At 30.6% G+C, this 16,928-nt stretch overlaps 1 protein-coding gene and 1 long non-coding RNA gene across 13 annotated transcripts in view; one reads left to right on the forward strand and one right to left on the reverse strand.

The window, feature by feature from the left end:
- Positions 1-16,928, forward strand: part of LOC143193970 (voltage-gated inwardly rectifying potassium channel KCNH6) — a 310,658-nt gene that overhangs the window by 98,671 nt on the left and 195,059 nt on the right. For all 12 annotated transcript variants that reach the window (XM_076400469.1, XM_076400467.1, XM_076400463.1 and 9 more), the window contains exon 2: positions 9,297-9,530. In XM_076400469.1, the coding sequence (XP_076256584.1) occupies positions 9,297-9,530 (234 nt within the window). The remainder of the gene's footprint in view (positions 1-9,296; positions 9,531-16,928) is intronic.
- Positions 15,652-16,477, reverse strand: LOC143192534 (uncharacterized). The gene is made up of 3 exons (XR_013004800.1): positions 16,350-16,477; positions 15,848-15,911; positions 15,652-15,791 (listed from the first exon to the last, which is right to left on the reverse strand). It is a non-coding gene; the product is annotated as an uncharacterized LOC143192534 (long non-coding RNA).

Below are 16,928 nucleotides of genomic sequence, written 5' to 3' on the forward strand. Positions count from 1 at the left end.
TAAATGTCATTATGTGAACCGAAGAAACAACTTGTGGATGTCTTTCCAGTTTTTCAGCTTAAGAACAGTTTCTTTTTTAAGTTAACCCAAGTCGGCGAAAAGGTGGCACTTGAATGTAGCCAGGTCTGGATATTAGAGCAGGTGCAATAAAACTTCGAATCTAAGTGATTTCTACAGTCCCTTCACTCGTTTTAGTGTATGAGTCTTATAAAGTCTTTCAGCGTATTGTGAGCGATTTTCAATCAATACACTATTGAAATTGATATTTTATTATCGGTAATGATCATTATTAACTGTTTGTTTGGGTTTAAATAGTTCATAATTATATGATAACCATGATATTTTTCGCTTGGGATTTTTGAAATAAATCCATTTTTCATCACCCGTTACATACCATTAAAGCAGCGAAGAATTTTTCGATTTTCTAATTGCCTGTCATTGAATACATGTGGAATAATACATGTCATTGATATAATGCATTTTTGTCAATGTTTTTTGCTAGTTTTCAAAACTGATATTGAATTCGTTTTTTAGATAAAATGTTATCGGTCTTTTTGGTTAAACAAATAAGCTGGTTGACGCACAGCCAACGTTATGTAAGAAGGCGTAATATCGTGAAACCTAATACTTATCAGCCGATAACGATCTTCTTGGGAGGTATAGTTTTACACAATTTCCTTAACTTGCAAACAATATTCTATTTTGCTGTTTGGTGTGAATCCCAAGAACACCACAAATTTACGTCTTACTTTTTCTTGATCACTACAACTTTTAAAAGCTAATATTATATATAATTTATCTATTAATAAATCTAGTATATATCTTAATAATCTATTAATTAGAAATGTAAATTACGTTACTTATGACGATAATGTTTTTGTACGCCTTTGCGGAGGATTGTAAAAGCGAAAAGCTTCAACTAAATTTGGACATAACGAAGAAACATTCATCTAATTTTCGTGTGTTAACATAAATTTAGCGTTGTATTTGCAGAATTTTGTTTTGCGCTAATTACCATAAAAAAGCGTTATATATTTCTCCGCTCAGTCGGAATGATAGCCGAAAAGGACGGTTTAAGGTCAAAGGTCAATTGATGGCACGGACCTTCATTGTGTATAACTAATTTTACGAATCTTTTCCATAAAACTCCCTCGAGATTTTAGGTGGTAATTCATTTTTCAAATATATTTTACATATTTTATTCTATATGTCTAACATATATATCATTTTTACTTTTGTTGTTTAATGTTGTTGAAATTTTATTTCTAGGGACAATGAGGTAAATACGTTACTTGTAAATTTTTTTAGATCCATTTTACTTAACAAAAAGGTTTCTATTGATTCTATATACTTGTAGTTTGATTTTTTTTAACAACTCAGTATCGAAAATTACTTATTACTTTCTGAAATTTCTTTGGCTGTTGGATTGTCAAATTAATAGTTTCAAATTAAAAGCTATATAATATTACTAGCAGGCCCAACAGACGTCCTGTTCAAACATTTTAGAACCGAATTTTTAATTTTTTTTCAAGTAGATTGTAATTTGTTTGAACCAGTTTGATGAAAATATGTGAAACTAAAGGTCTACGAATCTATGCGTTTTATACGCATATCTCGACTTTCAAATGTTCATTCACAGTTGGTACTTCTATGGCATCTTCTGTTGTAATGATAATTATGTAGTTTTCGTTCTGCAATCTATTGGAACTGATGTTGAACCACTGGACTAACTCATTATCACTTTTCAAAAATATTTCGACAATTTCTCTCTCGTGTCTTAATTTGTTGCTCCTCGCTACCCATAAAATAGATTTGTAAATATATTGGATCGGCATCAGTCATTCAAAACAAAGAACCAATTTGATAGTACAATTGTTCCAATGTTGATTCAAAACTACCCTACTTTCTACCCTACCTACCATCTTCATTTTGAACGATAGGAGGAGTTCAGTTACATACACGTTGGCAGAAGAATATAAAGTATTTATATATATATGAAAAGTAGGTATATAGCATCAATATATGTTTGTAGGTAGGCTATCAAGTATTTAGAATTATATTTTCAATATTATCAATAGGGTCAATATGGACTAAAAGTTTTTAAAATTTCTAAAGTTTTGTATATATATGATTGCACCTTTTGTAATACCAATTCAGGTATACTTCTGTGAAACTCAGGCATATCATTGCCTTTATAAACATCTAAAAGGAAACTAAAATGATGAGTTTTGATTTCGATAACAATTATAATTATATAAACATTTTAAATATTTCTGCGCCGGCTTGGTGACGCAGTGGTAAAGGCGATAGGACGGTCCTCCTACTGTTGCGATACTGCTTTGAATTTGAATTCTTTATGTTTCTGATTGCTGAAAATTTGTGATTGTTCTAGGCAAGAGTGCAAAATCTGACAAGGAAAATGATCCCTGTCACGCCAGTAACCAAGCTGTTAAACGTTAAACTTTAGGTCTAGTCCAGATAAACCCATAGTTGGCAAAAGGACACAAAAGATTATACAAATCGAGAAAAATGAAAAAGCTTGCTAGCAGTATCTGTAGCTAAATGATAATATGGTAAACTAAAAATGAGTTTTTTACTAATTTAAAATCTGTATAGAATCTTTCTTCAGGACAAAAGTATAAAAAAAAATATTCCAAAGTGTTTTTAAAGCATTAATAAAATTGTTAAATAAAAATTTTCAAAATTATTTAAGTACGTTTTAATCTTAGTATCTTAGAAATACAATTGTTAGTTATTGGAAACTTAAAAAGACAAAGGAATACACGGTCTTTGGGGTTACTGTCCTGTAATGCCTTATTTTTTCTCTCTTCCAATAATAACTCGATTAATTCTGAATTATTTATGTCGTAATAACATCATGACTTTAAAACGGATACCTGCAGTTTTTTAATTATCAGTAATATTTCAAACTGTCGCAGTATAATATATCTAGTGGATCAATAAAATTATTTTTACTGTTTAGTTATTATTGGATTTTCAAGCAATGAAAAGCTATAAATTATGCTCTATTTTGTAAAAATATATTTTTTACGGAATATTAGTAATAAAAATGTGTTACAGTTTTTTTTTGTGAAAAGTTTAACCAAGGCAGGACAAATATATATAAGAATTAGTATAAGATAAAAAATACATATTTTTCAATAACATTATTCATATACTGAAAACAAAACCAGATGAAGGTCTTGATATACAGGTGCAAAGTTTTTTGTGACGAAATATAAAACTTAAAAAATATTTTCACTAATTTCTAACTTTGAAATTTAATTAAACTTAAATTTGCTTCCGCCATTTATGTTATTAAAATAGTTCAATGATTATTAAAGTTTCTTAGAAGTATTCGGATATGTTAAAAGTTAACTAATTATCTATGCCATCACATCAGGTGATATATTAAATTAGAGAAAAGGGATTTGTAAAAAACTTACTGATGTAAGGAGAATAATAGGTTATAATATAAATGTGAAATTCATCGCTAATCATCAACATATCAGATAACTGATATCAGAATGTTTTTTTTATTAATATATGGAGTTGATTTACTTTATTATAAATAATTTCTAGTATTAATGATTAGCAATATTTTAATTAATACGAAGTTAACGCTTTAACATTAAAATCATTCATCCATTGCTTATAAACAGTTCAACGTGTAAAACTTTCTTTTTTGTCTTTTTGTGCTAGCTAGAAAAATACTTTTAGCTGTTAATGAGCAATAGTGCAATATTATTACTATTTATATTTCAATAAAGAACATATATATAATTTTAATAAAAATTAGGTTTCTTCAAACAGTTAACAAATGTTAATAAATGTTTTCCCTTTTACTATATATTCATAGATTCTTGACTTGCACAATATTTAAAGAACTATGAACGAATCATTACTGGAGGCCAGATCTGGTGAATTGATATCAAAGCAATTCCTTATCAATTAATTTGTTATTATCGATTTGTTAAACGGTGTATTATTCTGATGTAAGATAACTTTCATTTTCCAATATATGGTAATTTTTTTAAATTTATCATACTAAATCCAAAATAATAGATGGATTATGTTGCACGGTAAATTTATATTATTATTTTTTCATATTATTTTATGTTACCCAATCTTACATGTTCGTACCTATTGTAAAGCTTCATAACAATTGTATTATTTAGTTAATGCTAACGAAGGCTTTGGAATAAAATATAGTATTACATAAAATATCGTCGAACTATAGTTCACAGAAACTATTACCATAAAAACAAGTATTATTTCTTGACAATTCGTTACCTCGTAAATTATCCACCATTCGTAATGACATTTCATTGCGACAGTTTCATTGTATTATTGACCATATTAAATTTCGAACAAAATACCTTGCTGTAATGATGCCGTAGTTAAAAGTTTCACACCCGTTTCCAATTTATTGTCCGGTTATTAAGGGCACATAACTTTTCGCTGACCGCCATTCGTCCACTAACTCAACAAATACGTAAAACGGCTTTTAATAACGAAAGTTTTTATCGGCAAGTTTCAAAATCTTACTTTAAGCCTTTTAACTTTGCGTAGATCGACGAAATCCACGATAAGAACCGAAAACGTAATTTATTTTAAATCAAGTTAAGAGTTTGTGGATTTCATTCGATCGAGATTTCGAAGCATAAAATTGTGCTGGAACTCAACATTCTTATAATATTATTAGGCGTTGGAATGAAATCGTAACATTATAAATAATAAATAAATATCTATAATATATAATTATCTATATTAGGTCTAGTAAAAAAATATTATTAGTTCGTTTTTGTCTTTTTGGGCGAGCTAGAAAAATATTTTGAGCTGTTAAACGCAATGGTGTGATATTATTACTATTTATATTTAAATAAGGAACGTTTAATTAATTTTATTTAAAAATATAGTAGAACCTATATAATTTTAATAGAAATTTGGTTTCTTCAATGTGCATTCAAATAGTTAATAATAAATGTTTTCCCTTTTATCATGTATTTACAGATTTTTGACCAAAATCTTTAAATAACTGCGAACAAATCATTACAGGAGGCCATATCTTGTGAGTTAATATCAAAGCAATTCTTTATCATTTAATTTGTTACTAATGATTTGTAAAACAGTGTGTTACTCTCATGTAAGATAACTTTAATTTTCCAATATATGCTAATTTTTTAAATTTATCATATCAAATGCAAAATAATGGATGGATAATGTGCTGAGTAAATTTGGTCGTTATTAAACTTACATTGTATATATTTATGTTTATACCTCATACCCACATTTTCATGCAAAATATTATCAATATGTTATTTTACCAGATCTTATATCTTCGTACCTATTATACAGCATCATAATTATTTTATTATTTAGTGAAAAGTGAATTAAATGTTATATATCAATGCATTTGTTGTAGATATTTTTACATAATTTATCGTATTTTATTATGAATAGTCACCAGTGAGAGCAGAAATGAGATATCATTTCGTCGCCAAGAAATTTGCGAGTTCGAATTTTTTAAGTTATTGAAATGTAACTTATAATAAACATATAACGGTATTATCTATATTGCATATTTTCCCATTACAATATTTTTGATTTTGGTTAAAATTTGATATTATAAATAGATTTTTTAAAATAGGCTAACGAAAGCTTTGGAATAAAATAAGCATTACATAAAATATTATCGAACTGTAGTTCACAGAAACTGTTACGATAAAAACAAGTTTTATTTCTTGCTAATTCGTTATGTCGTAAATTCGTCGTCCAGGCATAACGACATCCGATTGTGCTGGTTTCATTGTATTATTGACCATATTAAATATCTAACAAAAGACCTTGCTCTAATGATGCCGTAGTTAAAAGTTTCACCCCCGTTTCTACTTTATTGTTCGGTTATTAAGGGCACATAACTTTTCGCTGACCGACATTCGTCCACTAACTCAACAAATAGGTAAAACGGCTTTTAATAACGAAAGTTTTTATCGGCAAGTCTTAAAACTTGCATTAAGCCTTTTAACTTAGCGCAGATTGACGAAATCCACGATAAGAACCGAAGACGTAATTTATTTTAAATCAAGTTAAGAGTTTGTGGATTTCACTCGATCGAGATTTCGAGGCACAAAATTGTGCTGGAACTCAACATTCTTATAATATTATTAGGCGTTGGAATGAAATCGTAATATTATATATTAGGACTAGTAAAAAAATATTATTATTTAGTATTTAATATATGACTCTAAAAAATTGTAACTCAGCCTGTAAAAGCTCCATCGGTTTACATTAGATAACATTAGACAACTGATATTTCATACTAAATAAGAAAACTTATTTGACACTTTTGTGAATGGATAACTCTGTTGTATTTGAACTTACCTTAAAGATTGATACACCTTAAATATATCGTCTCTCTGATATTCGATAAACACACAAATATTCCTATATGTTGCTGACCCTAGCTACGGACTGTAAGCTGGGGGCCATGTGGTTTAGGACTGAGTAGTGTAATGAGTGAGAATGGGCTTGGCTAGTTTTCTAATAGACAAAAACCCTCAGTGTTGTTTTGCATCGTCGTTCAACAAGTGTCCCTCTTTTTCAATAAAATAAATAGTATACAAATACAAATAGTAAGCCGGCTTGATTAGCGCAGTGGCAAATGCGATAGGACGGTCCTCCTAATGATGCGACAGCCGTGTGTTCGAATCCTGCTGAGGGATGGTCGTAAATGTATGCTTGTGATTGTTTAATATTTGTGATTGTCCAAGGCAAGAGTTCAAAATCCGATAAGGGAAAAGATTTAGCACCAATAACCAGGCTTGGTAAGACCGGATGAATTCTGGGATGATTTATAAATTGGTCACTCGATAGTCGATAGGCTCAATGCCGAGGACTGTTCGGAGCCCACGTTAAACTGTAGATCCACTCCAAATAAGCCGTCATTGGTAAAAAGGAGACTTTAAAAATTAGATTCAAACTCAAACCAAGATTGAAACATTTTAGCTACTTTGGGCCCAGTACCATCTTGGAATAGCGCAGTGTTTATTAAGCAATATGTTACAACAGCAATTTGCCAGTAATCCAGCCAGTGAGTTAAAGTTCTAAATACATTTACCCGCCCATTTATAGGAAACAATGTAAACGATGATCACCAATTGTCTAGGTTTCATGATTGTACTACTTTTTCGCAGCTTAGCGTTGTCTCTCGTGATAAAAGGTTTTCAATTCGCAGCCCTTCCATGAATGTTAACTCCCATCGTGTTTTGTCGAAACAGTATTAGTGAGTGTTCAGTGAATGTTGGGTTCTAGTGCTACTTTTAACACAGTGGTTTGATGTTGCCTGCACACAATACTTTATAATGTTTATCGGCATCTGTCAGTTTAGTTTTGCTATATTATCCTGCCTATTACTCGCCTATACTATTTCTTTTAGCTGATGATGTATTACCATATTTTTGTATATGCTGTCAATACCATGGGTACTGCGCACATGAAAGACTCTCGCGCTAACAGAGCACCAATTGTTTGCCCTCGTTAGAAGTCCGATTTTTTAATGTCGCTTATTTTAACAATTTTTAGTGGTAGAATATATTACATAATACACTGAAATATAACTGCATCACGTATATTTACCAATACATACCCATCGTATTATTTACACTGAAAATGTAAACATGTATACATATATACATATTTATTTATTAATAAGCTTTGGCCACCAGTTGCCTATAGAAGAGCTAATTCTACCAAATATGTTTAAATATTTACCAAAGGAATGTTGGAGATAGATAGTTGTATAAGATTCCCTGTCATTGTTCTAAAGATTGAGTTGCCAATAAAGATCTTTGACGATATTTTAATGTTCCTTAAGTCAAGAGTTAATACTTTGGGCTGTTTGCATGGACAAATTGTAATCTAGAAGCAGGATAGTGTTTTCTTATATCATATGCTTATCGCCATATGAATTTCATGATTTCAGACTTGGATCTCAAATCGCAGATAGAAAAATGTGAATGATGACTGGTGATACAACATATTTCTTAGTTTCTGCTTTTCTTAATAAAATATTTCGGAAATGTAGCCCTTCCATTAAGGTTATCTTGGTGGAGCTAGAGTAGTATCATGTAGAAACAATTTTTGTTACGCCTTGTCAAACTGAGTGTTGGACTTAACTCTGTTGTGTTAAATGACCCTCATTTTGTCAATTCTTCAATTCTAAAAGAACACTAATTTTATCTATCAGTTATTCTATTATCCTACAACAAAACCTACTTAAAAACAACTGAATATATTACGTATCTTAAAATTAACATTGTTATATAAACTCTCAAATATACCGCATTATTTATATGGAAGCATTATATCAATCATATCATATCAATGCATTGCCGGTGCTTGGGGAAACAGTTTATTTTTCAACCAATAGTACTGAAGGACCTCGAATATTCTTCTTGTCGCATCTTTCACTCAGAAGGTCAAATGCTCCACATATGCCTGTAAAATTGTGCAAAGTGTGGAAGAATTTTTTACCTATTTAATCCATGGACATATGAATGAACTGCGTCCTTATTGTCGCATGTTATTCGAATAACTCTATCTAAGATGATCTCGGAGAGAAACATTTACGTATTTCACAGATGTCAGACTATAGCAATTCATTTCCCGAAGCCATAAGGAAGGATTGACAAAATATACATTCAATAAAGGTACCAATTGTTATTACATGACGTCAGTTTTGGATATTGAATTATTCTTGTATATAACATATAAGTACAAATACTCTTGAAATAATACTATTCTGAATATTTGACTAAGTGATCGCCACGCACCTCCTCTGATATGGCTCTGTATGATTTTCCCTGCTTTCGAAGCTAAAATTAACATTTTAAGTCAATTGTTATGTGATAAAAAGCATGTAGTATGGAAAAATGCACATAAAGTAATATCACATGTTATTATGTTTAAAATTCTTTTGGCCTTAATAAGATTTTAAATATATGCAAAATATGTACGCTGAAAAATGTGTATTACTCTGTTTTGAGTCAGAAAGTCATCCACCTCTCGTCACGCATTTCTATGTTTATATTTCCTCGGTTAAATTTGGGTTGATGCCCAAAAAAATGCTAATAATGACACTGTACCAAATGTTATAAAATGTCAGTACGAGACAATCCATGTTGTTAACTTGATGATTATTTTTAGCAGCCAGTCGCCAAAGTATTTTAAAACCCTTTTAAAATGCGTTACCTAATGTTTATCCTTGATATTAAAAAGATTTAATTTGTTTTCAGATCGCTCGTTCCTAGTGGCAAACTATTCGAAACCGGGACAATGCAACATCATCTACTGTTCCGACGGCTTTTGCCGTCTAGCAGGCTATTCCAGAGCAGAAGTGATGCAGAGATCTGCCTCCTGTTCTTTTCTGTGCGGTCCGCTTACATCTCAGCAGGCTGTCAACGGTCTGAGGGACGCCTTACAGAAGGGTATCGAGAAGCACGCAGAGGTCTTATATTATCGAAAAGACGGTAAGAATTAGTTGTAGTTAGTAGAAGAAATTTCTACATTTTGAGTAGATATAGGTAAAGAAACATATTTATTAATCTGGCATAAATAAACATGTAGTAAAATTATTTTGATTGATATAAACTTAGTCGTTCAACTGCAAAGTATTGTCGGCCATTTAAATTTTATTCTTGGTAATTTCAACAATTTTCTAATTTATGAACTTAGCGACTAACAAAAACTTTTAATGTTCAGGGGTTCTATTATTTATTCCTTTGAATGAATTTTGATTTTTTTTTTGTTTTTTAATCTAAAACTCAAAATTTGCAAATTTCGTTATTCTATATCTATTATCGAACACAAAGGTTATTTCATATTTAAGGAGTCTTAGTCTTGAAATATTTTTATAATTAAATAAATAAACATAGTATAAAAGCCAAAAAATTCGACCTTGAATAAACTGTTTACGAATATTTATCAGACAATTATGGGCAAGTCTATATTTATTTCTGCTCGAATTATATTGCCTATATTCACCTATTAAAACTACAACCAAGACAACAAATTATCTCCTAAAAACTTTGAGGAACTTTTATTGAAATTGATTTAATAGATACTGAAACCCTAAAATCTATTAATTAGTAATTTCAGGGAGTACATTTAGAATCATACTGTATGATAACTTATAGTTGTTTTCATGTATCAGTGATATTTATTGTTGAAAATTCGTATGTATCCTGAAAATGTATCACTCAGTCAAACAATCTAACCTAACCGTTCATTCCAATAACTTCTCACATTTTTCTACATTAAATAACAGTCTTGCGTTTAGAATTATGGAGTTATTTAATACATACAGATACAGATTCTAATTATGGAGTGCTCAAAATTGCATCTGGGGCATTTACTACTTTTGTTATTTGATTCAAAGCAATATGCTGTCAAATAAAATGACTTTAAAAATTTATGGTGCTACAATTTCATAACACTTCAATTTACGGTTTTGATTTTAACGATTTAAAATTGGTTCAAAGATCCTAAGATTGTAACAAAGAGCGGCGTAGATCAGACAGCTTAGCAGTTGATTCATTAACATCATTAGGAGAGTCATCCATATCGACACTGAAGCGGATAATAGGCTCATGGATCAAGCTTTATCCATGGGCATAAAGTCTTGCTGTGCATATGGAAGGATCAGCAAGGTGTAATCTATTGAGGGTGTGGTGAATGAAGCTCTTATTGTCATTGTCATTACTGAAATCAAGCAGTAGTTGCAGTTCGAATAGGAAGTTCTGCCGCACTCAGCCTACTCACCAAACATAGTACCTTTTGATGATATCAATGGTTCTGATATGCTAAAGAATTGCCAGCATGCATTAATGATTAAATCGCTGCCAAACTAAAATCGGTCTACAATATTACCAGAAGTACCGGGAAAATCTGTAGAAAGTGAGGATTTTGATTAATATATATTGTACAAATTTTTCTCAATAAATCTTCAATATATTTTTTAAAGTGAAAAAATTATCGGAATGATACAAACAACTAATACTAATATAAAACATATAGGTTCCTCAAGCATTTGAAACAAATACTCATGTATATTTCTGAACACACTTTTCTAATGGACATAAACCTTTCACACTGTTAGAATACGATTTTCTACAATTATCGTATATTAATTATATACATACCTGTCTTGGAAATAATCAGCATTGAGCCATTATCCCATATTCAGAAAGTTTCACTCAAGTGAATAATTAAGCTGTTCATTTCCAATCTATGGAACGTTTATTCACGATTCCATCATTTTACAATGTCTCCTTCAATATGTCTGATCGAGGTTATTCAAATTTAAGGTGCTATTAATATTTCCTGTTTCCAGCATGAAGCACAATATATCTGCAATGGATTATTAATAAATGTTATGACTAATACAACCTAATTAATTGTTTTTCCAACGTTAACTTTTTTCCAACAACTTTAGTTGTCCTAACACTATTTTCATTTCATCTTTCTATGAGTGACCGCTGGGTATATCGGTCCCATTCTGAAGTATCCATGTCTCATCTGAATACACAAATACACTGAAATTATAAGTTTTTGATTTTATTATATGCTTTTAAAAATTGTATTCTGACAGAACAGTTGCCTCTGAAATAATTGTATTAATTTATGTTTATATTGAAAAAACTACTCACTGTTTTTATACATTTCATATATTTGATCTCTGATAGTGCTAACATCAAGCTGATCTTGATTCATCACCCGCTTCGAAAGAGGACGGTTTCTTTTCGGCGAATCCAAGATTATGTTTTTCATTTTGTGAGATATTTCAGTGACCGTGTGAGTACTGTTGCACTCAGTGCACCTGCAACATGCTAAAAATATTTCCAAAAAAACCGCAGCAAATTAATATTTAATGGTAAAAATGCTTACCTTTATAATTAATTTTATGGCAAGAGATGATCTCCATTATTATCCTCCATCAGCATTTTTAATCCCAGTAATAATAAGTAGCGATTTGAAATTTATCAAAACAAGCAAAGCGTTAAGTTAACGTTTGCCGGTTTAAAAGCTCGTATCATTATTGGTTTGAAGAATTTTGCATACGTTTGACAACCGGGCGACTTCGACAGGCTTGTTCGTTTACGTGTTTGAACGTATTAGACAGCATTGCATCTCTTTCTAACTAGAATAAAATGAAGGAAAATATTGTCTTATTCTAGAGCTAATTTAAAATTTGCGACAAACAATACCTTACAACAATATATTGATAATGTATGTTTACAGCATCTTTGGATATACCATATATTATAAGTTAGAAGTTAATCTGAAGCCCAATAAAAAATTTAGTTTATTTCATCGTCTGGCAGCCGTGTGTCTAAAATCCAAACGAAATCGAATGTTTTACATTTATATTTTAATCTGAAATTCAAAAATGTAGTTGATTGTTCGGAAAAAGCGCCAGTGGACTAAATTCCATTCTTTCGAGGAATATCGGTTAAGTTTCGTTTTATCGGGTTTACGGGCTAGATATGTTTTTATTTTCGTTTGAGATATTTTAGTTTTCAGACGAAATTTGTGCCAGGTGCGCGCTTACCGGAACAAACAGTGTGGTGATTAAGTGGATGTGAATCATTAGCAACGTAAAATAGACTTCAGGAAGAACGCTTTTTTTCGGTAGCAATAATTAACGTATGATTATCGTATTCTTAATTTAAATAATCTAATAACAGTTCTGTTTTATTAACATTTGATTGAGAAACAATAATCGAAACATCGATGTTATATAAAAATGTTATATATATATTAAGATATGGTATAGATAATATTTTATATAAATATTGAATGCGAGCCAAATTATTCGACCTTACATAACTCAAAAATGTCATTTCGTTCATTAACGTAACGTTTTTAATTTTTTAAATTCTGAAGTCAGTCGGATAATACCACGTAAATTATTTATCTTTACATTGAAAAGGTCATCAAGATACATTAATCAAACTCAATTGTTTTATTATTAATAAAAAAAAACAGAAAGTAACTTATGCAAAAATAATACGGTTTAATACTAATTGCTATGTTATAGTAATGAAAGAATTATCGGTCAATTAAAAAAATATCAATCAATCAAAATATGTTACGATTTTATACTATTCGAACGTGATATACTATACTACTACGTATGATATTAGAAAATACTAATTGTTAATGTAAACAAATGTCAAATAATCTAATTTAGTTGTTGGCTATTTCATTCCAGTCGTTTCAATATTGCGGTTTCATTGCCTGCCAGGTAAAAGAGATATTCAGCGTCATATTATGACCGGAGATGAAAAGTTGATCTACTGACATAATCCCAATTGTAAATATCCGTGGGTTTGTTTAGAAGGTAGTCCTGAAACTGTTACTGCAGATTTATATAGACGTACTTGAACAAATTTAACGACGTTTTGTTGCAAAAGTATCAGCAATATCGAGATAGTAAACGCATCATAACGGTCAGTAGCATTGATTACGTTGCAAGAGGTGTGAAGAAGACACTGTCCATGAACGAACATGAACAGGCTGCCGCATCTGAGCAAGTGAGGATAAAGGATGCAGAATTCAAATCCACTAACCAGAAATTATTATTCAAACTGACATTCGTTAATACTACATATTATATTCTCCCACATATTACGAAATTGGTTAGAGATACATTAAATGCTCTTCATATAGATTGATTCACCAACATTATTCTTATCTGACTAATTCTAGTTTTCTTCAATAGTCACTGGTTTATTGGATGATTAGAATCATGAAAATTGTTACGGAGTTATGAGAAAGTCGAAAAAAATATTGAGGGTCGAAAGGTTCGTTAAACCATCTTAGTCAGAAAGGAGAATCTTAAAGAAACTGTAAAATATTTACTAAACTTATTGATGACAAACTTCAATAAATATATTGTTTATCAGTAACCACTGTAGCTTTGTCATGACACTAACATCTTGAACGTTAACTAACTTTGAACATTGAACATATTTGGTTGATATTGTAATATCATTGAGATTCCAAGCGATATAATAGTTCTAGTAAACATTTATAGAATTCTGTAGAAATGATATTTTATAGCAAGGTTAGTGTGAATATATGTGAAAATAATGAGACATTAATTGCCAGTGCATAAGCCTATCAGCTATAATTCACTCTTCGTGGTAGTTGAGTATTTCAAATATTTGCAATGCAAAAATTTTATTTCTCCTGCTAGAACATACAAACCGATATTTTGGCTCTACTCCAGAAGACAATTTTGTGAGATAGTAAATTAATTGTAGGGGCAATATAAAATTGATAATATTGTTTTAGGATTGTAGATATAAATTAAAACATTTACAAATATTTCTTGGGATTGTAGATATAAATTAAAACATTTACAAATATTTTTTAAATATAAAGAGAGTACTCGACTAAATTTTAAATAATGTTATAGAAATCCTTCATCAGTTTTTCTTTATAATTATGATGTTATTTTAAACAAAATAAAAAATTTAAAAAAAAAAAATAAAAAAAATAAATAAAATTTGAAACATTTTATTTGATTTCTGCTAAGAAAAAAACATTCAAATTTAATAATTAAAAAATCAGTTCCAGTCAAGTCTCAAGTGTAAAATATAACATTAGTATACTTAAGTGTAGTGTTATAGTATATTGATATTCAATTAGTGCAACATTTAGAGCTCCTGCTGATAAATGATAAATGTTTTACTTCAATGAACTGTAATAGTTGGCTTTATTTTTTTTGCTGAAAATTGAAACTTTTTTTGTTTGTTTCGAAATTCGCCATTCAATATCCTTTTAATTCACATCACGCCCATGAAAATATAGTTTTATTTACTACTATATATTCTTCAAAATAAATGAAATTATAGTTTCTATTATCGTTATATGTTCACAACTGCACTTGCACACCTCAATACTAATCCTCTATTTACATGGGACACATCCTCTAGCATAATAAATTACCTTCTAACTATAGATTTTCACATTAATACAACATTTATATACGCATCTATATAGCAGGCTTTCATTTCAATATAACAAACCTAAACATAACTATCTTCTTGCTCCTTAATATTTCTATTTAATCTAAGTGAGCACACCGAGATCGAGAGTATCCAACTGTTATAGAGGAAATAAAGATATTTTCAACAAGATATGAGGAAAGACTCCATTCCTATCTTAACGCAAACGCTGCAACTTTTGGGTAACACCAAAGCAGGGCGTAGACATAAAAGAACAAAACCGTACGTTTTTATGTAGTTGTGTAGTGAAATGTACTAAATAATAAAAAGTATGAAAACTACTATAGTAACGACATTATAGTTTCCAGAAAAGTGGCAATTATCGAAAAATAATTAATCATTGTTTTAATTGATAGATTGATTATACTGTAATTAAAATTGTTGTTACTTCAACATTATTCTATTACTTAGTAACTGATAACAATGTGTACAAGGTATTGCAATAAATTTGTTCACTGACATGAAATAAATGAATACAATAAAATGAACGTAACTAATGGTAGAACAATTAAAATAAAAAAGAAAGCAAGAACAAATATAAATATAAATAAAATTTAAAATATAAAATATTAACAATATAGGAAAATATAAAAATCAAATCACTTTCGCAGCTTATGTTCCATAATAGACTTACTGTCCTGGAGACTGGGACGTAAATAGCAGATATCAAGATGAGGTACATGAGACTTGGTGATAGTATCAACACAGCGAACACTGCTGCAAAACAAAGCCCGATTTGGTACGAGACACTGTCGGTATATTCATGGGTATACTTTATTATCCGGAGGAAGTCCAGCAGTCTGTCCATATTGTCTCCAGTAAGAGCGTTTCTGTCATCTGTTAAACCGTAGTTGGACTTAATTGTGTATATACAAGCAGGCGAGGGGATGGGGATGATCTATTTTGAGGAAACACTATATGGAATCGAATGTGCCTGTTAGTATTAATCAGTGTTTGTGTTTAGAAAAAGTTATTTTTGGCGTATAATTCAGCAAGTAGAAGCAAGATTATATATTTTAGAGGAAAAGCTGTTGATATTGCGGTAAATAGCACAGACAAGTTCATTTGTAGATTTAGAATCATCAGGTTTTGGTCAGGATAGCTCGAGAGGAAGGGATTTATTAGCATTTTAAATTTGTATAAACAAATTTGCTTTTAAAGAAAAACAAATTAAAGAACAAAATCTGTATGTCTGTTTTTCGGATATTTTCAGCCAAAAATATAAAATTGAAAATCTTTTATACGAATTCGATAAGGTCAAGAAAAAAATCTTACGTGGTTCGTCTCGTAAGTGGTATTGACACGAAACGTCATCCGTATAGCTGTCTGATCCGAGCCTGCCGGCACACTATCCCATAGGAAAACGACGGTTCGACGTCATAAGCGCAAGCGATGGCGTCACGGGCGCGATGGCTCGGTGCCAATTGTTTTTCGTTGGTGGGTCCGCGTTTCTATCGGACACCTTTCTCGAGCTCGTGATGATTAATGATTTTCAACGGGAAAGTATGGATTGAAGAAGGGAACCGGCGGGAGTGTGGGCAAAAAAGGAGAGAACGGTGCGCCGCCTTTTTGCTGGCTGGTCCGTTTGAACGGACCTTTTGAAATATAGTCCTGTTTAGGAAACGAGTATATTAGACGGTCGATGCATTTATCTTTATTTATTCCCACGTGTAAAGAAGTAGGTTAGACTCAAAGGGGAACGTGATTAATCTGATCGTCGGAATCATATCTTAATTGTTTTCAGATATAAAATTAGGTACATGAAAAATTAATCCTCATTCTAAATCCTTAATTAATAAACATATTTTTATGTTTATTTTTCTTCAAGGTAACTGCTGCAAATTCAAAAAAATA

The sequence above is a fragment of the Rhynchophorus ferrugineus genome, unplaced genomic scaffold (assembly GCF_030347505.1).
Source record: "Rhynchophorus ferrugineus isolate W39M unplaced genomic scaffold, kcgeb_rfMv2 rfM3, whole genome shotgun sequence".
Lineage (NCBI taxonomy): Eukaryota > Metazoa > Arthropoda > Insecta > Coleoptera > Curculionidae > Rhynchophorus > Rhynchophorus ferrugineus.